Raw genomic sequence first — 23720 nt, 5'->3', positions numbered from 1 at the left:
AAAGCAAAACGGCCAACTGTGGACTGAAATGTCCAAAATAATCTTTTCTATTCCATAAGATAATCATCTCAGGGATTTTGTTCCAGTCGTGGAAGCCTAACACACAGTATGCCGACCAACAGCCCCTGCAGCTATACTTCCTATGAGCATTCAGCAGATTCTTCTGCCAGCTGAGGGTACCCTCTCCCCAGCTCTGTCTTTTCTCTTGGTCTCTGTGTTGTCCTTTACTCAAGGTGTTGTTTTCTTCTTCCTTTGTCTTTATCCAAACCCAGCCCATTACTTCAACTGAAACCCTTTCTTTTTTAAGAAGCCTTACCTGGCTACTGTCACATAGTCTAGAGTCTGATATCATGCTGCCCACAGTTGATTTATATAATGCAAGGAGCCCTCTGTGTCCTTATCTATAGAGTCAATGGATGACGTATTGAAAATGTTTTTGAAAGCTCCATCTCCTCTGATCCTCCACACACTTTTTTGTTCTTGTTGTTAGCATCAGAGCATCCAAAGCCCGTGGTGATGCATGGTTGTGTCCACAGACCCGTTGCCAGGGCAACAGCCACCATATTCCCAGAATCCATTAGGCTCACCTCCCACCTTTACCTGTCGCCATACGGCACAACCCATATATATACACGGGGGAACATTCCTCCATCTCTTTCTCTCTCCCCCTCCTCTCTTTCTGTGCCATTGCCCGCTCTCTCCCTCTCAATTAAACCTCTTTCTTACATGTGGAACTGTTTGGGCCTAGTGTGTATGTTCTGACGAAACCCACCGTTCTAACACATCACTTGTACTATTCAGTAACAATATGACACCACCAGTACCCCTCCATACGCCACTGACACCCATTAGGTGTTGTAGATAATCCAGAGATGGCTAAGCTTGCTGCATAGTTGTGTGCAGATGATGTGCAGAGGTTAGATGAAAATACTAGACCTGCCTATTTAAGGGATTTGAACATTCAGGGACTTGTGTGTCCATGAATCTGGAGGGAGAGTCCATGAGTCAATCCCCTGTGTAGACAAAGATAGCCAACCAGTGAGAACAAAGTACGCCCACATTTGAACAACATAGTCAGGAAGCCCTCTGTCTTTTGAATGGGCTCGGTTCCTTGGACCATTGCCTTCTTTCATGATATTCCACTTTTCCAATTTTTTTGCTGTTGTTTCTTGAGACTGAGTCTCACATGGCTTCAAACTTGCTTTGAACTTCTGATCCTCCTACCTCTACATTCCAAGGGCTGGGAATCATGCATGACCATAACTGGCCTTGTCTCCTTATTCTTTTGGTTTTGTTTATGCTTTCTCTTGTTACCTTCTATCACCTTTTTAAATTTCTTTTTTCTCCTTTTCTTTTAATGGTAAAGAAATATATTGGAAACATGGGCATATAGACTCTTACCCAATGAGGTTTCCCTCATTTTGGATGATGGAAAGCCATAAGATGACAGCTAAAGCCTAAAGTATTCAGTATGGAGGAGATCTCTTTTTTTTTTCCATATCAAACAAAACAAGATTAAAAAGGAAAACAAAATTCCATAATCATTTGAATACAGAGAGATATGCGTTTATTGTTAAGACAATTCAGAAAACAGTTTGGGACTATCTTAGTATTTTTCTTTCCCTGTTGCTGCGGTAAAATACCCTGATCCACAGAAGTTATGGGAGAAGGGTTCCCTGGTCCACATGAGTTAGGGGAGAAGGGTTTATTTTGGTTCACAGTTCCAGGTTCCAGTCCATCATGGTGAGCCAATCCGTGTCTGGAGCTTGAGGGAGCTGTACCGAAGCTGAAGTCAAGAAGCAGAGAGAGATGGATGTTCTCAGATGGATTCCTCCATTTTATACAGTCTAGTATCCCCTACCCAGAAATGGTACAGCCCACAGTTAAGGTGAGTCTCCCCACATCAATTATTGTAATCAGGGCAATCTCCCACACACCAGCCCAAAGGCTCATCTGCCAGGTGAGTCTAGATCCTGGCATGTCAACACCACCAACCATCGCATAGCTGCTGCAAGCCAAAATTCTGAAAGGAGACTTAGAAGCTGCTTAAGCTTTAAAAAAAAAAAAAAAAAAAAAATGGGGTGGGAGGGGAGGGAGATGTATATTTCTTCATTCAGGACCATAAGATAGAACTAAAGTCAGAAGAACTGGAAATCCTATCCCAGTTGGTAGAATGTTTGCCCAGTGCATTAGCCAGTGTTCTCTGGAGTAACAGAACTAACTTATAGAAGGAATTTCTCTCTGTATAGAAAGAGGATGCATTAGAGTGATTTATAAGCTTTGGTCCAGTTATTCCAACAATGGTTGCCTATGAACAGAAGGTCCAAGAACCCATTCATTGTTTAGTCCAGGAGGCTGGATGTCTCAGCTGGTTTTCAGTATAAACTGATTCCTGAGGAAGGAGAATCTAATGCTATCAAGGGCCAGAGCAAACAGGCAAAGAGCAGTAAGCTTCCTTCTTCTATGTTCTTTATATAGGCTGACAGCAGAAAGTGTGGCCCAGATTAGAAGTGTGTCTTCCCACCTCAAAGATCAAGATTAGAAGTGGATCCTCTACCTGCAAATGATTTAATGAAGCAAAAAATCCTTCACAAGTGTGCCCAGCTATTTAGGGGTGCTAGCTAACCATCACACCTAGCATGCACTAAATCCTGGATTTGATTCCCATCACAGCATACAGCTGGTACAGTGGTACACACCTATATAATCCCAGAAGTAGATGCAAGAGGTTCAGGAAGATCAAACTTATCCTTGCTAAACTGCAAGTTTAAGGCCAGTCTGGGCTACTTTAGACCATGTAAGAAAAGGAAGAAGAAGAAGAAGAAGAAGAAGAAGAAGAAGAAGAAGAAGAGGAAGAGGAAGAGGAAGAGGAAGAGGAAGAGGAAGAGGAAGAGGAAGAGGAAGAGGAGGAGGAGGAGGAGGAGGAGGAGGAGGAGGAAGAAGAGGAGGAGGAAGAGGAAAAGGAGGAAGAGGAGGAAAAAAAAGGGTAAAAATGAAAAGCTGGCATTCCCACCTTCGTTTCTATGTCTGTTGCATTCACTTTGGTTCACTTTCCTCCTTGACTCTCCTACCTAACCCATCTCACCCTTCTCTAAGGTCCTCCTTCTCCCCTCTCAGGCACCTCTCTGGACTACCCTGCAGAGTTGAAGCTAAGGCAATGATATACAGGACCACAACTTAGCTAGCACTTCTCAGTTATGTGCACCTCATATCCCTTGCCCTAATCCCTCCTCTATTTAAACCCAAACTTCATATCAGTATCCCTAAAGACAAACTTGGGGATCACTTGACTTCTATATCTGTTCCTTCCTCCCTCCAGTGTGGCCATGCTGATAAACTCCCCTCTTTCTGATTTTTATGATTCTCTTCAGTTGGTTTACTAGGGATTTACCTTTGGGAGCTGCCAAAACCATATCATTTGCTCTAAAAATTTCAGTAACAATTTTGCGGGTGTGTGTGGGGGTGTCATTTAGTGAGTTTATTGTAGAAAATGATGCTATTTTTACTTATTCAATTTTTAAAGTGTGTGTGTGTGTGTGTGTGTGTGTGTGAATGCACATGCAGTGGGGCTAGGGAATGATGTGCACATGAGTACAGGAGCCAGAAGACATATCAGATTGTGTGGAGCTAGAGTCACAGGTATTTGGGAACCAGCAGATGTGAGGGCTGGGAACTGAACTCAGGTAGGTCCTCTGCGAGAGCAACAAGTGCTTTTAAATGTTGGGTCATCTCCTCATCCCCTTCAATGAACTATTTTTAAGCTTAAATAACTGCTACAAATTAGGCATGACGACACCATGGTGGTGAAGGCAGGAAGGTTCAAGGCCAGTCTGGGCTACATAGTAAGAGTGTCACAAAAAAAGAAAACCAAAGAGATACACCAAGTAGGATGGCACACATCTTTAATCCCAATACTCAGGAGGCAGAAACAGGCAGACCTCTGTGAGTCTGAGGCCAGGCTGGTCTATATAGAGAAAGCCTGTCTCAAGAAAAAAAAAAGAAAAAAGAAAAAAAAACCCAAATAAACAACTTATGCTAATTAGGCATGGTAGCTCATTTCTGTAATCCCAGTACTTCAAAGCTGAGGCAAAACTGTGATTGGTTTGAGGTCAGCCTGGGCTACATTATGAGCTCCAGGATAGCCAAAAATACAAAGTGAGTCCCTGTTTCAAAAGATTAAACAACAATAAACAAAACAACCAAACAATAACAAAAAACTGCTATCATATAGACTTCAAAAATCATTCAAGAAGTAGATCGTAGAACGTTCGTTAGGAGGTAGACAATACACACCCAATAAAGGACAGTCTCTGTTAACAGTGACAAAAGCGGTCTTGAAGTCTCTTTAGAGGCTGAAGAGTTCTTGTAACCTAGAAGAGCCACTTCCCTTTGAAAGCTGAGACAAAGCCACAAGCTGCCTAGCTAAAGCCACACTTGGGGCATGAGGGCAGGTGCCAAGAACACTTTTCAAAGGGCATATTCAGTGATGTTGTTTCAGCAAGGGTCCTGTGTTTGCAAAAGATGCTTCCTAATCAGTCTGCTCAACTTCAAAGTCTCTCAGAAGAGAGAATTGCTGTCTTGCGCAAAAACAGAGGGAAAGGGAATGGGAAGACCTTCTAAAAGCAACAGCAACAAAACAACCCAAGCATATCCAACAGATCTAAGTGAATTAGGATACTAGAATGTAGTTCCTGGAATTAGCCTCCTTCCCAGAAAAAAAGCAAGCTTGGATCCTGGCAGGGAAGTGTAAAGGGAGTCGCAGATTCGCATGAGAAAGGGAAACGAAGTCCTTCTGGGACTGGCTCTTTACATGTGGTAGTTAATGGCAACTTAGCTCTATGTTTCTGTTGAGTCATGCACTCTCCTCCTCTGCCGCCCCTTAGTTTACAGGGTCAACAAGCCAACTTTCTAAATCACGGGACTGGGTTTGCTGTGTTTGGTCTCAAGCCAGCTTCTTTATTATCTGTGTTGTTATGCACTACACAGCTCTGTAGACACACCAGACCAAACCAGAGAAGCAAAACGCAGCGTTTATTCCCAGACTGTCAGCCAACTGATTTTCTTCCTGTTGCTCACTGCTACCACACAAAATAAGGGTCTTTTATTCACAAGTCTTTATAAAATAAAAGTCCTATCGCAGAGGAAAAATTCTGGTTTGTCCACCTTCCTGACTCTCCCTTTGTCTCAGTTTTCCAAAAGTTGTAACAAATGGTATTGTTCAGAAAGAACTATTTTCTCTTAGTCTACCTACTGTCAAACGCTTTTCGGACTTTTCTCTCATTTTATCCTAACGTGGAACTATGAATGTGTTCTAGCTTCATTTCTATGGTTGTGATAAACACTCTGACTAAAAGCTACTTAGGAAAGATACAGCTTACTTGGCTCACCATTCCAGGTTACCATCCATCAAGTCAAGGCAGAAACGAAAAGTTCCTAGTCACATGACATTCACAGTCCAGAGCAGAGAGCAACAAATCCATGCACGCTGCCTGCTTGTTTCTGCTCAGCTAGTCCTCTTCATTGCTATATAGGTCAGGAAACTGCCTAGGGAATGGTGCCACCCACAATAGGCTGGGTCCATTCTAATCAATTAAGGAGTAAGACAATCCCCCACAGATAAACCTGATCTAGATAATTCCCAGCTGATTCTAGGTCATGTCAACTTAACAGGTATAACTAACCAGCACAGAAGGTTTTAATACAATTTTAGAGGAGCATTGAGATGGCTCAGGGGACACTTACTGAAAAGCCTGGTGTTCAATCCTAGATCCTACATGGTAGAAAGAACTAATTCCTATAAAATACCCTCTGACCTCCCCACACACATCATGGCGCATGGATGCCCATCTTCCCATTCACAAACATCTTTTTTTTTTTTAAGATTTATTTATTTATTATATGTAAGTACACTGTTGCTGTCTTCAGACACATCAGAAGAGGGCATCAGATCTCATTACGGGTGGTTGTAAGCCACCATGTGGTTGCTGGGATTTGAACTCATGACCTTCCAAAGAGCAGTCGGTGCTCTTCCCCGCTGAGCCATCACACCAGCCCCACAAACATCTTTTTTAAAAAGTCGTATGAAGACTTTGTTTTAAAGTAAGCTCCTGCAAGAGGTCCTAAAAATCAATATGGAGTCAATTTACAGGGAAGTTCATTGCCACCATGGTTATGATTTGTCCTTGAGAAATGAGGATTGAAGATACAACAGTCTCAACTTCTCCAACAGATTGGTTCCAACTGAGTTCATGTTAATGAACTCTTGCCCTTTAAAAAAGACAGAGGTTACTCTTGCAAGGCAAGCTCCCACAGCCTAAAGCCATCAGATCTACCTCACCCCCATCACTGTGGTCCTAAACAGTATCCGAATCCTCCGTGATCTTTGTTGTGTATGATATGTTGAGCTAAATCACATGATGCAAAACTTCTCACCAGACCCCCCAAAACTTAGAAGAATCTGATATTTCCTTTGTTCTGGGATGTCGTAAAACCTCCTCCTATTTTTTACTCTCACCCTTGAGAGGAAGTATCTCTCCAGGTTTTAAGGGGAAGTTTCCTTCCCTGTAAGGGTCTGGTTTTTGTTGTTGTTGTTTTTGTTTGCTTTGTTTTGTTTTGTTTTGTTTTTAATATAACATACTATTTGATGCCTAATAAAACTCATTTGCAATAGGAATAATCTCTTTCAGGACTGACCAACTCAGGCATCTACTCTATTGACTCTATTATCAACAGTTGTTTACCTGACACTGTGTGACCAGTGAGCTACAGTTCCGCAGTTCTGCTTCCTTGTCTCAACTTCCATTGTGACTCTAAAATGACAATCTGCTTTTTGTTTCTCATATCTGCCTTCTTCAGCTTACTTTTTTTTCCCTTCTATTTATAAAACCATCCACCCCCTCACCACCTCTCTCATGGAATGGAGTCCTATTCAATTCCAGTGTTAAAAATAGAAATATGGGACTGAGCCGGCTCAGTGGTTAAAAGCATTTGTTGCTCTTCCAGAGGACCCAGGTTTGGTTCTCAGCAGCCACAGGGCGGCTCTCAACCATTCGTCAGTTCCAGAGAGTTTGATTTATTTTTCTGACTTCCTTAGGCACAGGTACATGACATATGCAGGCAAAAAAAAATTCATAGACATAAAAAAATTAATATATAAAAATAAAAAGAGCTAAAGATAATTTCCTCCTTGAATAGAGCCAGGTGCTCAAGAACCCTGGTGTCAACTGCTGTCTTCAAGGTTGGCCTAGGCCAGAGCTGACACAGCAGTATCCTTCTGGCCAACAGACGATACTGTAGGTGAACAAGGAGAAGGTGTGCAGAAGGCTACAGGATCAGTCATTTGAGCAAAGGACCATCTGCGGGCACAGCTGTAAACCCAGTAAGAGTGTGTAGACCAGTGTCTTCTGTCAGTCAGAAGCAAAACCTCTTCAAAAAAGGAGAATTTTTTATTTTGAAGAAAAATAAGAACGTTGTCCTAAGTATGTTATCACAGATTGACTTAAGGCACATATGGTTTTTTTGTGTGTGTTTTTGTTTTTTGTTTTTTGCTTGTTTTACAAATGAGCTCGGTTGGTACATTTTGTTTTAGCAGTGTGGGATTTTAGGAATACAAATGGATGAAGAGGGTTTCTGGTCATTGGATTGAGACAAGGCCGGGCAGGCACTGACCTCTGAGGGAGGAAGAAAAGACCAGCTTAGTCAACCAGGCAACACCTTAGGGTGAGGTTTGTGGGCGATAAGTCAGATCACCAGGACACTAGGACACGGTGCTTCAAATATTCCTATGCTCTGCTGAGTCGCTTACTAATAAATGATTAGACGGAGCTTCGGGGTTGGTTTGTTTGTTTTCCTCACACAAAAATTCCACGGCCTCTGGGCTCACAATTACAGAGAAATTTGGGGCTATCAGAAGTTAACTTATCCTACGTAGCCAACCGACAGAGTTCACCCCACTTTCTTATCAACCCGTGACACTGGGCGCCGGAGGAGAACTCGTTGGAAGCAAATTCAGAACCGGAAAATCCAGGCAGCCCAGAGGGGCAACAAGTCCTAGCTCAACCAGGCGCGCCCTCCACAAAGCCTGGCCAGATTCCCACTGAGTCGGGGGTGGGGCCAGGGAGGGGCTGGCGTGGAGCCAGGCCCCGCCCCGCGCAAGGCCCCGCCCCCCGCCCCGCCCCGCCCCGCGCCCGGGCCCCAGCTGCGAGGCCGGAAACCGCGCTGCACCGAGCCGCCGCTGCTGTCGCGCAGTCCGCTCCTCCGCTGCAGAGTCGTTCCCTGAGCTCGGCCGAGGAGGCTGCCTTCGCAGCCGGGATCCTGCCACCCGCGACCCCAGCCTCCGCCGTTGCCGCCTAGGGCGCCCCAGGCCGCACCATGGTGAAGGTGACGTTCAACTCGGCGCTGGCCCAGAAGGAGGCCAAGAAGGACGAGCCCAAGAGCAGCGAGGAGGCGCTCATCGTCCCTCCGGATGCCGTGGCGGTGGATTGCAAGGTCCTGGCGGGGGTCTCGGGCGGGGTCCCCGCGGCGGGGACGGGTTCCCGGACGGCCCTCCGCTCCGGGGTACCCTGGTGTGTGCGTGTGTAGCGGGTGGGGCGGGGTCCTGGCCCTGGCGACCCCTGAGGGGACAGTTGCACAGGTGTACGAACTCCCGCGGCTTTGCACTTGGCTTGGTCGCCCGGGAACCTGCAGCGACAGGCACCGCCACCACCGAGTTTGGCACTTTTCTTCCAGTATAAATACTGTGCCTAAAATGGCTGACATCATAACAAGCCTAAACCTCTGTTGTTTCCTACTTTCGTTTCTAGGCTGAACAGCACTTGGACTAAGTCCAGCAACTGTAAGCATCTTAATTTTTTAAAAGCCCCTTTCTTTTACAAACTCCCTTGCCTACAAATGGCCTTCGGTGTTGGCAGGTGAACACCTTGGGGTCTGGAGAGAGGAGAAGACAACAGTATACTGGGAGTCATCTCTGGCTGGTGATTTTTTTATGAGTGTAACACACTTTCCAGGTGAAAGTAATTGCTGTTGTGCCTGTTCCCGAGTAACCCAACAGTTGACTTTTAAACGTTACCAGCCTCTTTGTGGGGACTTCTGAATAAGTGAAACTGGAACCAGAACATAGGAATTTGCTCCCATCCCTTCGAAATTCACCCTTATTTTGCCACATTCCCCCGTTAGCACTGAGTGAAGTTGTCACTGGATTCAATTTTTAGGAGTGACATACAGTAATATTCTTTTAAATATAAATATCATTGTTTCCTAAGTTTTCTTTCTGCCTCATCTTTAGGCTGCTGACATTTGATACCTATAGATATTAACTACGGGTGCTGCTTCGTTTTTCATTAACACTTTTTAATACCTATTGCCACTTGAGTAATTTTAGTTTTGACTTAAAGTCAATCATTTGTGTTCATGTTACAAGTAGTAAGGAGTGTTTTGGGTTTTTTTTTTTTGTTTGTTTGTTTTCGTTTTTTCTGGAAATGTTCCAGCTAAAAGCAAACATCAGGTTGATTTTTTAAAATGACTGTCTTCCCTTGAGATAAGAAGAGCAAGCTGATCCCCTAAAAGGATTAAGGGTTCTGGTTTTAGTATTGTTTTTCTGAACCTAGTACACTTTTAGTCTTGAAAAAAAAGGTGTAGAATTCACAGGTGAAAATTGTCATAGCAAATTATCTCTCTTGTCGGACGCACGTTTTAATCTAGAATAGACTCATAGTCAAGTACCCAGTCACAACAACTCCAGTCAGTAGTCTTGTTTGTGGAGACTGCCTCAGTCTCATCCAGCCCAGATAGGCTTTGAACTTTGACCTTCCTTCATTTTCCTCTCAAGTACAGGGATTACAAGTGTGCACAGCCATGCCCAGCTTCAAATATACATTCTCAATGACATTGTATGGGTATATGATCTTTAAATTCTAAAACTATGACTCCTCCCACTCTTAAGCAAGTATTGATGATGTCATTTCTCTGTGTTTTTATTCCACTGTTGTAAAGATTTGAACCTCTAGACAAACATCAGAATTCACTTTGCAGAAGGAGCCTTGAGTCAGTCTTGCATTTATGAAGTAGTGGTCTTATTTTCGAGCTCTTAGGAGTTTTCATATGCTCACCATAATTTAATTTTTATTTCAAAGTAACTGTTTATAGCTGTATACTTTGCTTTTATTTCTTAATTTCTCTGATTTCTCTCTCCAAGGAAGACACTTCGATTAAGCAGTGAGGGCTTATGTTTTTCTATAGTCACACAGAAGTCACAGCCAAATTGGTTAATAAAAAAAAAAAAAAAAGAATTCCTTTTCCAGCTATAAGCTGGAAGCCTTTTCTCAGTGGGGGACAATATCTCTACAATGGGAGTTGGAAGATAAAGGGAAAGCCTGCTTACTGAGTGAGAAAGAACTGATCTCATCCCAGAGCTGCGGAAGGATTACATAATGTTCTGGTGCTCCTTTGGGCTGCACTGTGTGGCAGCCACCTTGTCTGAGCGCCTGGGCTGGGAACCGAATTAGCCTTAATGTGTTTTGCCTGGGGCATTTCCTTTGGTCTAGAGGACCAAGCTGGTTGGAGAACTCAGAAAGAAAGCATTTTAACACTTTTACACTGTAGCCGTGGACCTGTTTTTGTAGAATGTGTTTGAGGATTATTACCCTGTGGGTATCTGTAAGAATTCTGCTCTCTCCTGTCAGTGGCTTATGTAACACACACACACACACACACACACAGACGTTTACACTGCTTCTCTTCTGCTGTCTCCTGTCCTGCATGAGAACCTTCTGGAAGCAGTTCCACTGTTCAGTTACGATTTCAGACTAATCTTGTATTAGCTGTCCATTCCAGCAGCTTGCTCCTCTGATGACACTATCCCTGTTAGTTTGCGTTATTTTTTTCTTCCACATTTTTCGGTTGACAGTCTTGTCATCTTCTCAGATCTATCCTGATTGACACATGGCTTTTAGGGGGACAGACACGGCAAAGAATCATAGTATTGTGATCTGTGTGACAAAGGTCAGTTTGAAGTGATAAGGATAGACTGTGGTACAGGCAGCAGTCCTTGATCCTTGTGTTCAGAGCTTTCTTTGAACCTTGGGAAAGTATGTGTGTAAATACAAAGAAAATACTGTTACTGCATCAGAAGCCCCAAGTATGTCCAATGTAACTGCTTGACTTAGCTTAAATTTTGGGGGGTGGGGATGGGAAGCAAGAATCAAGGATCAAATCAGATGGTCTACAAGGTTTCTTTCAGTTTTAAAATTATATGAAGACGCTAGGATTATATAAATTACAGTTTTACAATAATTAAAATTGTTGGTTTGGCTTTTGAGACAAGGTCTCTTATAGCCGAGGTTGGTCTTGAACTTGCTAAGTAGCAGCTGATGACCTTGAACTCCAGATCCTCTGGAGTCCCTTCACTTCCTGACTGCTAAGAATGTACTCACGGACTCCCACACCCTGCTAACAATTCAATTGTTTTAATTGTGGAACAAAGAAAAACAAGTCCTCCTATACAAGACAGTTTCCTTTCTTCCTTTCCATGCTTAATTTTTTAGATCCCTCCCTTGAGTCCTACTAGGAGTCAGCGGCCAAAGAAAAAGGAACCAAGTGGAAGGGAGGATTACGTAATCAAGCCAGTCCTCAGTTTTGCCTGCCTCACTGTGGAGCAGGGAATAAGCAGTCACCTGAGCTGCAGTACCTGCTTGTGACGCCCGCCCTTCCTTATGTCTGTTCCTTAGACAGCCGAGTAAGCTGTTCATGTGACAGTGCAGAGTAGAGGAGACAGGCGGCATGGGCACTGGGTGACAGACATATTCTGAATTGTCACAGAATGGCTCTGTGCATCCCAGTTTGTGCTTTCTGCTATTTTGATATTTGCATAATCAAGGCAGATTGGTTTGAAAAATCTGGATTTTTGGTTTGAAATGATGTCTTTTGGTGTTTTTGTGGCTTTAGGGGGTAGAGGAAGGACATAAAATGCATGATTAGACAGTCAGTAAGACTGTCTCCTGTAGGGGAACTAGGGAGCTTGGCTTTCTTTAAACAGAGTGCATTTCATTACTATTAACATAATTTATGTTTGTAGACACTGGTTGTAAACGTTTATTATAGAATAGACTTGGCTATCCTAGAATTCAGTGTAGACCAGGCTGGCCTAGAAAATGCAGTAATCCTCCTGCCCTCTGCCTTTTAGAGCTTGGACAAGCATGTGCCCCAAGGACAGCTAGAGCCAGTAAAACTTACATTCGTTAGATCTTGGTCTCTATAGAGGATATGGATGTCTGGAGTGAGGGTTTTGTTGTTGTTGTTGTTTTGTTTTGTTTTGTTTTGTTTTTGGTTTTTTGAGACCGGGTTTCTCTGTGTAGCCTTGGCTGTCCTGGAACTCACTCTGTAGACCAGGCTGGCCTCGAACTCAGAAATCCGCCTGCCTCTACCTCCCAAGTGCTGGGCTTAGAGGCGTGCGTCACCACTGCCGGGCTGGAGTGAGTGTTTTATTCTTGGAGACAGATAATTGCTTCTGCATATCTCTGATGGGACACTCCATTTTTCGAGGGTGGGTAACATTGCATACTGTCGTTGTCATGGCTTAGAGGACAAGTTAGCTGCCAGGATGATAGTCCTCAGATGGGCAAGGCCAGGTATTGTCTTTGGCATGCTCATAAACTTCTAAGAACTCAGGGAGTTCAACTCTTACCACCTAAGAGTTTTATTTGAATAGAAGTATATATTTTTAGATCAGAAACACTAAAACTCATTTATGATATAGGTATGTTTAATGCACTCCATATTCCACTTACCAAGTGTTTATTATATGTTGCAAAAGCACGCCCTGTGTATCAGTACCCAGAGAAGAGTAGATGAGGCACTCGTCTGAGACATTTCAGTTTCATCAAACCGTAACCCAAACATTTGAAGTGACTTTAAAAGCTGCATTCTTCCTCAGGAGCGAGATGCCCTCTGAATTCATGTTTTGACTAAAGCCTCTTGGATCTCATTGTATGACATCCATATTAGTAAAGATCAACCTGGACAAAGAAATGGGTCAAAATAAAGGTGCTCCCTTTTAACTGGCAAGAGTTCCACTTTTGTGGTCCTGGGAATTGAGCCCTGGGCCTTGTGCATGCTAGAAGAGGGTTTTACACCTCGCCCTGAGCTACTTCTCCAGCCCTAAATATGTCATTTAATTAGAGCTTGGAGACTGAAGGAGGAGTTAGGGACTTTCCCACCAGAGGATTCAGGCCATAGCTGCTACCTGTGAAGATAAAGGATTTCACACCCCGACTCTAATGGTGGTGACCGTCTGTGTGTCTCAGAGAATGGGAACACTAGGCTGGGCTTGCGATTAGTTCAATTTCTGTGTAAAGCTAGCTATCCCAGGCACTTACTCTGCATGGAGCTTCACAGTGCTAGTCTTTTATGTGTTAGATAGCTGGAAAGTTCAAGGTTTAGGACTACATTGCAGAAGTGACCCTGAGGACATCATTTAAAAACTTTCCAAAACTGAATCCCATTACTTGGTGTGTTAACTTTAAAAGTTATGAAAACAAAAGCCTTTTTTTTAAAAAAGCCTTCTCCCCTTAGTTATGTCTTTTCACTTTCTTCTGTATTAAGGACCAATATTCTTACAAGCTTTACACTTATGACATGTCACTAATAATTGAATGAAAAATAATTTTTAAGAATTGTTGAATTTTAGTCCTTAAATTGAGTTGAGGGGGATAAAAAAGCTATGAAGTGTTTCAGTAATTTTCCCATTTTAGGACAAACTGGATTGATAATTTAATTTTTATTCCCAAATGGGAAAATTTAAATTGAGTTATAAAAATGAAAAAATTATTAGTAGGGGAATGAATCTCCTAACTTTGTACTTAACTATCTTATCATCTAATGCTAACAGGTTTCCTGGAGTGATTCATGACTTGGTGTTAATATGAATATGACTGAAGAGAGGTTAATATGAAATAACACCTACAGATTGGTTTATTAATGCTAGCAGTTTTAAGTTACGTACAATGTTTGTTTGAGAGGCTGACACTGTGCGTGGCTTTAGAACCTCTTTTTTTTTTTTTTTTTTTTTTTTTTTTTTTTGAGGTAGGGATCAGTTTGTTTATTTGGGCTTTACTTTATTGTCCAGGCTGGTCTGGGACTATAGCTATCCTCCTGTCTCAGACTAGAAAGTACTGAGAAGACAGATGTGAGCAATTGTTCCTAGCTGGAAATTTACTGCTTTTAAAATTTGAAATACTTTCGTAAACAGTTTTGTTTATATAATAAGTATTCAACAAGGTAGTTGGATTCCATATCTTAAGAGCTTTGTTGGATTTTTAATACTCAAAAATTTCAGTTTCTTGGTATCTGTTTGTTTGTTTATTTTTGAGACAAGGTCACACTGTGTCCTTGGCTGCTCTGGAGCTGACTATATAGACCAGGCTGGCCTCAAACTCAGCAGGCCGTGAGTGTGAAGACTGCAGATACCTGTTATCACACCTGTCTCTGAATCTTTAACTTTTAGTGCCAGATCATTTTTAGGAATTAAGTTTGTTTTTCATAGTGAGTATAAAGCATAAATCTTAGTATTTTTTTTCTTAAAATATATTTACAATATTTAATGCTTAATTGAATTTAAAATTTTTGAGACAGGGTCTCACTCTATAGCTGAGGCTGACCTGAGACCATGTTACTCCGTCAGCCTGGAGCTCACTGTGGTCTCCTGCCTTGACTTCCTGGGTGCTTTGACTTCAGGCTTGAGCCATTGTGTACTTGGTTAAAATTAGTTACTGTAAACAAACAGCTCGTTTTATTTCTTTTTCTCTTTCATCCTCTCCCCTTGTTTCCTGAGACAGAGACTTGCTTTGTAACCTAGGCTAGCTTGAAATTTACTAGGTAGACCAGATGGCCTCAAACCTGCCTCCTGGTCTCTGAGTCCTAGGACTGAATGCCTGGCAATGAGAACATTGGTCTCATTGCCTTCAAGAAGGCAATTCTCATTGTTAATTAAATTGCTTAGATTGCTGCAGTGTCCAAAGATCCTTGTTAAACTAGGGAAGGTGACTTTGAGAGACAATCTGCTTAGGTCATTGTTACTCATTTAGTATTTCTTGTTTTTACTTTTTGGCTAGTGTGTAAAGTCCCCAGTCCCATCAGTTTTAGTTAGAAGAGGGCGAGCTGTGTTAAATAGCATGGCAAACTACCCCTCTTATGTCCAAGAATGTGAATTGATGAAGCTGGAGTTTTTGCATATTTGATCAAGTTAGACTTGCTTTGGTTTTCATTGAAAAGAAATCAGGTCCACTTTTTGTACCCTGGTATTGGTAGAGGTTATTTTCTGGTCACAGGACCCACATGGTAAGCCCACACTCTCCCACTGAGCTGCTCCACATAATACCCTATAATACTGCAGTTTTATAGGCAAATCAGGATTTTCATTAAATTCATATAATAATTTAGCCAGAAACACTAATGGCTTGATGTGAACCACCATTTTATAATCTTTCATGTGGAAAGCAAGCTAGCAAAGTCTGGCTCTTGTGTTCAGGTGTGATATAATGCTTGGCTTTCTGTGGCACAGGAGTTAGGAGTGATACCTACATTTTCCAATGATTAGGAGAAAGCGAATGAAAAAGTGGTATTCCTCCTTTTTATCCAGTACCCTCAGTTAAGGAAACTAGTGATAACAGTTACACATCAATTCAGTTAGTGATGGAAACTTGAACCCTGCCTTGATGCCTCAAGTGCTATGTTGACTAAATCACTTCAGGTCTCTGCATCAGTCAGTTTCCATCAGCAACACAGGGAATATAGGCCTCGGAAGCCACGCCCCTCACCCCTGCCAGTCATTCCTACTTTGGAATATTTTGTCTGTGATACTGTTCTGTGTGCCCCCACCTTATTTATGTCTGTTGTAGAACAGTATTGACACTTTTGTTGTTCTGGAGTCCTTTGACATAAAAACCATCAGGGCTTTAAAATATATGTTTCTCCAGTACATATTAGGTATCAATAGAATTAATTTAGTTTTAAGATGTCAATAGTCTAGAGGCTCTGGTGCAGTTATACACAGAAAAATTTATGCTCTTGAGTGACAGATCATTTTGCATGTATGTACCTAAACTAACACCCCAGTCAATGTGCAAAGAATTTTGCCACCAACTGGGAAAATTACTTATTTTCCTTTACAATATGCCTTCTCTCCTTAGAGACAGTCACTATTCTAATGCAAGTATCTCTTCTCTCCCTAGAGACATATTCTAATGTCAGTGCCCTTAAATTAATCAGGAGCAATTATGCTCACTTCTAGTCTCTTATTACAGTGTGGCCACTGGGCCACTCTGGTCTGTAGCTTTGCTCAGCAGAGTGTAGGCTGGTATCTATCTGTATTTGAGAGCACTGCTCAGCTCTATATGATCTGAGCTCCACACTTCTCTAAACCTGGGATTCTGAAACATTTTGGGCCCAAAGCATTTTGAGTAAAAGTTAAAACTTTGTTCCTAAATCCATGGAGCTTTTTGCATTTTCCAGGTTTTATATAAAGTGGTGCTATATTAGAAAGAAGGCAGACCACTTATCCTCCTAACACAAACAGCTGTTCTGTGAGTCACGAACATTTCCAAATAACTCAGACAGTTTAAAAGTAACTCTCCCAGAGTTGTACAGTGTTTAATGAACAGTTTGACAGAAGGCGGCTGGAGTGTGCACGGCCATGTTGTGGGTTGAGGGAGTTCAGCTGTGGAGACTGCGCTGCTCACTATGGAAAATGAAAGTGAGCTGCGTCCTAGCCCTATTAGGAAAATAATAGGACTGACTGTGGGTCCCTGAGGGGACCGCTGCACCACACTTGGGTGACAGTGTCCAGAAATACTTGCTTATACTGCTTTTCTGTGTTGTTCCCAAAAGTTTATTTTTAATTCTTGTGCTGTTTTAATATTACTCATTGGTAGTATCCTTATAAAAGATGAATATAGTTATGCATGTACATGTGTGTTTTTCCATTATACACATAATCTATTCTCTTGGTGTACATAGTAACTTTTTTGCTAAATTGATAGCCACTGCTTTTACCTACTTGACAAGTGATGTTTACCCCAGAGTAATGTGTGTACTTGCACCATACTTTCTTGTGTAAAACCTTTTTGTTATGTCTGGATTTGATCGTTTCTTGGAGCTGGAGGGAATGTGGCTTAATTTTCTGTGTATTATTTTTGGTCATTCATCTTCTGACAGTAGTCTAATTGCCTTTCTGTATCTTCTGGCTTACCAGAGAATCGGTCAGTCCTTTTGGGTTGTGTTCACTTCCATGCATTTGATCTGCTTTAGAAAAAGAAAAAAAGTCTGTGATCAACACTTTGTAAAAGTCTTGCATATCTGCATGCACTGATCTCCACCTTCCGCCCCCCTTCCTCCTTCCCTCCCTCCCAAGACAGTCTCTTTCCCGTAGCCTAGAGTGATGGAGTCCGGGCTTGCCCTGCAGTCACGCCACTCTTCCTGTCTGCTCCCTGAGTGCCGGATTGCCGGCCTGCACATTCCCAGCTGATCCTTGCGTCCCATTGGTACGGCGGTCTACCCCACCCCTTGGTTCTGGTGGTTCCTGGTGCTGCACCTCGCTCGCTCCTGCTCTGCTGCTGTTCTGGATTCTAGTTCTTCCTGCACTGTCTTCCTTGCTTTATGTGTGCTCTCCCTAGGCAGAAGCTTGAGGCGTTCTCCCCATGCTGTGACGGTTTTCCCCTACAACAGACTCTGCTGTTGATCGATGTGTCTGTTCTGTGGGGCCGCAGGTTCATTTGCTTTCCCTTCACCATTACCTCATTGAGTTTTCAGAAGGTAAACATTAGTTGAAAATCAATATTTGGACTTTCAACTCCACCAAAGCTTTTGAAAGTTTAATTAGAATATTCCCTTTGCACTAACAATAGGCCTAATGATAATTAATAATGGATAATAGTGGAAACTGTCTGGATTATTGGCACTAATTTAAGACCTGACAAGATGACCTAGAAAAATGAGCCACCATTCTCTCCTCTCCTCTCCACAGAGCCAAGACCGCCTACTTTGTGAGTAACTTGAAGGCAGCCCACTACCACCTTTGGGATTTTGCTTTATGCTTTTACTGCTCTGGGTTTTACTTTTCAGTGAATACTTTTCATCTTTCTTACTCATTCATTTCTGTTTTGCCAGTGCCTTGTGATGTGGCCTGGTTTGACTTGACTAGGACTTGCTGTGTAGACCAGGTTGGCCCTGAACTCGCAGGGATCCTTCTGCCTCTGCTCCCTGAGTACTAATAATTACAGCTGTTTACTGTGCTCAACTGTTCATCTATATCTTGGCTTTTCAAGATTTACTTTAAAGTGTGCATGCTGGCAACCTGAATATTCTCTGCTACAGTTTTGCTTCATGTGTATATGATTTCAGTACGTTTTCATAAACACTATCCCATATAATTTGATGAACAGTTGAGAAATGACCTATAAGTCGGACAACATGTTAAAAGTCATCTCTGCATTCACAAGATGATGTCCGTCCATCCAAGAGCCAGAAGCATGGTGCAATAAGGAACCAAGACCAAACGATCAGATTGTTCCTAAAGAGTTCCTAAAACTAAGGTTTTAGGAGGATAGTTGGTTCTTAGTAACAATCAGATTCCAGTGGGAGGGCAAACCCTGCTTTTGCCAGCTGTTGTGTTCCTTGTAGAGATTGGACCTGTTAACAACAGGTAAAACTTGTATGCAGTGCTGCTTACAAAGCACTTGCCAGTCATTTCTCCTTGCTTTATAACAGCATTATGAACTGGAAAGTCTACCAACACTTGCTTCATATGCTGTCTTTGGCAAAGCTCTAGAAAGCATAGAGTGCATGAGCACTAGAAAAATGGGGATCATCACTGAACCGTGGCCAAAGAAAGAGATCTTAAACTGCAGAAAAGGGATCGATTTTAAGTTACTCATAAATTAATATTTAATAGTATTTTACTTTGCATCAGATACTCCGCCTTTCCCTGATGATACAGAATTGACTGATGTGCTCCAGCACTAAATGCATTTATTTTACAGCTGAACTCAGTCTTGCCTTTTCATTCTGACCTGCTTATTTAACCTAGGCATGCACTCATTTTGTAAGATGCTAGCAGTTTGGTTCAGGTTTTATAGATTTCTCAAGAATAGCTTAGACTGCTATTTTTCTTCCTGCGTTGCTGCTTGTATGTTGTAGAGTTTGTTAACCAAGAAAGTGTGCGTGCAGAGCAGTATTGTTGGCATCAGCATTGCCTCCGAGAGCTCCTCTCCTTCATCACCCTCTTCTAAATATAGACTAACCGCTAACTCCAGTTCTGCTTCCTAATTGCAGCTCAATACTAACTAACTTGGCTGGGGCCACTGCGAACTGTGGCCCTTAATGCAAAGACCAGCTTTCTGCTCTGTCTCTCAGCACATGCCCAGCTCTGGGAACTTGCTTCCTGTTTATGTGACAAAGGTAATATTCCTATGTGGACCTGGTTACTAATCAAGACAATGACAGTCCTGTTTGAAAAGGACATTGGGAAGCAGAATTTATTTACTGGTCAGAATGAAAAAAAAAGAAGGCAAACAGATGTTTGCTGTCCTGACCAGTCTGTTAACTTGCCAGCATGAGGGTCTGTCTCACCTACCTCAGGTGTTCTTGGTACTGGATGGATGCTTTTGATGGTGGGAAGATCATGAGACCTGTTTTTTTTTTTTTTTTTTTTTTTTTTTTTTTTTTTTTTTTTTTTGTATTCCTGTACTGAAAAAAGTAGCCTACTGTTGAAGCCAGGTGAGCAGAACATCTCCCATTCAACTAAGACCTAGAACTCTGCAGGCCTGATACATAGACCGTAATCCTAAGTGCCTGATACCAAGAGGAAAATGAGAAGTGTACTTCAAGTTCCTCTTTTTCATATTTAAGGCTGCTTTTACTATTTATCATAGGAAATATTTTCCATTAGTCTGGGAAAGATAGTTACGGTACTCAGTAAAAATTTTGTGAGCGTAGGAGTTAAGATGCATACAGTGAATACCTTAGGATGTGCTGCTTCCTGGAGACAGTTCCCAGGGGAACTGCCCATGAAGAGGCTTGTGATGATACTAGTAAAGGAAAGACCGCCCTTTGGGCTGTAGAACTGTCCAGGCAGTGCAGCGAGCGGTAAGGCAGAGTGAACAAGAGAGGTGTTGCAGTGGACTCTGAGCCCCAAGCACAACTGCCAAGCTCTCCAGTGCCGAGCCACACACCCCACCTCTATTTCCTGACTTGAAAAAAAAAATCTTTTGTTTTGCTTTGCATACAAGGAAATGCCAAAATCCTTTTTTTTTTTTCTTTTAAGCAGAGCAAACAGATTTATTACAGCAAAATAAGGAAAGAATTTGCAAGGCCTTGGCGGGACTCTGAGGGAGAACTATCCCCAAAATCTTCTCCAAGGGACAGCCTTTGGATTGTTTCATACCCCGTCAATAGTCCCCTGTATTAGTCCAACATAATTACTATATGTTTCTAAGTAAAGCTATTTCTGATGATTCAGTAGTGCGTGCTATTTTGAATTAACTATATTTTTTATTTTTTCCTTTGTTCTTATTTTTATACCTAGTATTTTTATGCCATGGTTTCCCCATTCCCAAACTGTCTCTGTTTGGAACTCATTGATTGATTGATTGATTGATTCATTCATTCATTCATTCATTCAGATGGGGTCTACTGCACTCCAGTTGGCCTTTAACCCACTGCGTGGCTGAGGATGACCTTGAACTTCTGTTCCTGGCCCTGCATCCTCAGGGCTAAGCTCACAGGTGTGCCAACCGCAGCTGGTTTTCTCTGCAGGTGGTGCTGAAGACCAATGCCAAAGGCTTCATGTATGCTGGACAAGCCTTCTACCCACTGGCCACATCCCTAGCCCTGGATCTGTAATTTTTAATACTTGACATATTTTTCTCTTTAATAGTGTGACTTCTAAGACTTCACTGTTGCATTTGCTGTGAAATTCATAACATTACATTTGAAGAACTTTAGAAAATGTCTCATAAAAAGCTCCATGATCCATTTATCATGTAAATACGGTTCAAATAGAAGCAACAAAGGATGTGAAGTATTTGTTACTTTGAAACTGAATCATAAAATTTTTTTTAAGCCTTCCATTTTATTTGAGCTATGTTAACGATTGAAGCCCCTTAGGGAACTCTAAGTCTCAGTGTTGATTGAAGCCTCTTAGGAAACTGACTAAGATGACCTAATTCACAACTAATGAAGTAAAATACAGTTAAACTTCATTTTGCTTAAGATACAGTTAAGTAGTCTTGTCTTATTGTCTGGTAAGTTTACCAGAACATAAGAGAGATATTCCCCTGCACCATGTCTGTGTATCAGAGACTGAACCTGAGTTGTTGTGTATCTTCAAAGCACTTACCCTGCACACTGTATCCCTAATATTTTATATGTGTGTGTGTGTGTGTGTGTGTGTGTTTTTAACTTAAGCTCTCTAGGCTGCCTGCTAACTGCAGCCCTCCTGCTTTGAACCAGCCAGACCCTGAAAGCTACTTCTTTATCTTCTCTTGAGTGTGGGAGTAGGCCAGGGTGTGCTTTTAATAAACTGGACTAAAATCAGGAAGATTAAGAAGATGATAATTGTGTGGGGCCTACGGGAGTTATAAGCACAGTTAGGCACAGCGTTACAGAGCAGTGCAGGGAGGAGGTAACTGTGCCTTCCATTAAATCAGGCCAAGGGAAGTTACATACCCATCTTTCTTAAAGCAGACTTGGAGTTTAGTAAGAGATTTGTAGTGCAGACTTTAAGCACTAGGGTTAAGAGAAAGGAGAGCTCTCCTGAGAACATGGGGGGGGGGGCTTTTCCTCTTTAAGTTATAAAATGTTTGAAGCACTCACAAAATACAGGACCACTGCTGTTTTGTTTCATAATATGAATGTGATAAATGGAAATCTATTTATCAGTTAATAAATATTTGGTTTGGTTTTAGTTTGGAACAAATTTGAATAATGACTATGAATAATTATTTAACAAGTGATTTTTTTTTTCTTTTTGCTATTTTGAAGCAGGTTCTCATGTAACCTAGGCATTTTTTTTTTTTTAAAATCGGGAAATGTTTTATTTTTCCTTTACAATTTAATAAGTACTTCTTGATGACTGCACATGTAAAGCTGCTTGGTAGCTCAGAAAGGTCACAGCAGTGGTGTTTTCCTGACTGTGTAGTCTTCAGTATTGAGAGGAGTGACTTGTATGACGTCACTGTCAAACCAGCAAGACAGTATTTATGCACGCATCGTTTTCAGGATTGTTGGTAACTTGCGCAGTTTACCCAAGTAAGCTTGTCTCCTGTCTCATGAGACCCAACTCGCTCACATTCACTTTAATAACTTTGAAGTACTTTGGTGATCACACGCAGGGTTGTATATAATGGGGATGACGGATTCTTTTTCACACAGAGTATAGGCAGGCAAAAGGTAGCTTTCAGCTCAGGGTGTGTCACATGGGCTTTTTTGAAAGGTAAACCCATTGGCCTAATGAACCTTTCATATTTATGTGGCTTTCTTGTAAAGCCATCACCAACCAAGCAGACTTTAGTAACCATTCTCTTCCATGCCTTCTTTTTTCTTTTTCCTGTTGGAATAACTTTCAGTACTTCTGTTTCTCCTTGGGCATGAACTTAGGGTAGAGGGACCTCCCATTTTCCCGCCCTTTCTTTTCATTTCTGCTTACTCATGTTGGAAAGTACTTTTGCTCTCGACTGCCCCTCTCTGTCCAGCAGATAGGCGGGAACTGCTCCCTGTGGAGTCTTATCATCATCCTTCTGCTTGGTGTTTCTCTCTTCATGCATCTTAATAGTCTTTTTCATTTGTATTTTCTTGGCATGGTGCTGTTTATGGTAGAGCTTAGGCTTCAGGCCAGTCATTTTATTTTTATTTTTATTTTATTTTATTTTATTTTTCTGCCTTCTTTGAACATTCATGGGCCTCCCGACCTTCTTTCTTTCTTTTTTTTCTCATGGTAGTCCAAATGATATCTATATCATTTGCGATGCAATTCAATGTATTCATTTTGTGGCATGATGACAGCCATGGAGCAGCTGTCCGCGACCTCCTGGGTTCCAAAAAACTCTTAATTTCTGGGTATCACTGGTCCACGAACCTGCTTCGCTTACAACCTAGGCATTCTTTAAAAACACTTTATGTAGAAAGGATTATTCTGAACTTACTTACTTATTTATTTATTTATTTTTCGAGACAGGGTTTCTCTGTATAGCCCTGGCTGTCCTGGAACTCACTCTGTAGACCAGGATGGCCTCGAACTCAGAAATCCGCCTGCCTCTGCCTGCCAAGTGCTGGAATTAAAGACTTGCACCACCACTGCCCAGCTCTGAACTTAATATTTTAAAGTGTTTGTTGAATTTCACATGTATGTGCGTGTACCTGCGAAGGCACATATATATACCACATGCGGATCCTGAGGTCCTAAGAGTTGTTGGATTCCCAGGAACTATAGTTACAGAGGGTTCTGAGCTACCTGATGTGTGTTCTGGGAATGGAACCTGGGCTCCCTGGCAGGAGCCACAAGGCTCTTATGCATTGAGTCACCTCTCTGGCCCAACCTTGTTAGTCCTTTTACTTCTTCTGCCCAGGTGCTGAGATTATAGACTCATGCCACCCTGCCTAAGGACAAGTGATGTTTAATAATAGTTGATCTTTAGTAGAATAACTTGACTTTGTTAGGTTTTCTAGTTTTCTTT

At 42.0% G+C, this 23720-nt stretch overlaps 1 protein-coding gene, 1 long non-coding RNA gene and 1 pseudogene across 3 annotated transcripts in view; 1 reads left to right on the top strand and 2 right to left on the bottom strand.

The window, feature by feature from the left end:
- Positions 1–1540: 1540 nt before the first annotated feature.
- Positions 1541–5487, bottom strand: LOC116085312. Of its 2 annotated transcripts, none has more exons than XR_004116491.1 (2): positions 5388–5487; positions 1541–1786 (listed from the first exon to the last, which is right to left on the bottom strand). It is a non-coding gene; the product is annotated as an uncharacterized LOC116085312 (long non-coding RNA). The 2 variants fall into 2 exon arrangements; XR_004116490.1 differs by having other exon boundaries at positions 5379–5396.
- A 2690-nt stretch (positions 5488–8177) lies between these two features.
- The window catches only part of Itm2b (integral membrane protein 2B), a 25553-nt gene continuing 10010 nt past the window's right edge, over positions 8178–23720 (top strand). The window contains exon 1 of the mRNA XM_031361161.1: positions 8178–8487. Coding sequence (XP_031217021.1) covers positions 8371–8487 — 117 coding nt within the window. The 5' untranslated portion in view covers positions 8178–8370. The remainder of the gene's footprint in view (positions 8488–23720) is intronic.
- On the bottom strand, positions 22226–23038 carry LOC116084304 (annotated as a pseudogene).

The sequence above is a fragment of the Mastomys coucha genome, unplaced genomic scaffold (assembly GCF_008632895.1).
Source record: "Mastomys coucha isolate ucsf_1 unplaced genomic scaffold, UCSF_Mcou_1 pScaffold9, whole genome shotgun sequence".
In the NCBI taxonomy this organism is placed as follows: Eukaryota; Metazoa; Chordata; class Mammalia; order Rodentia; family Muridae; genus Mastomys; species Mastomys coucha.
This window is presented reverse-complemented; position numbering and strand designations above follow the sequence as displayed.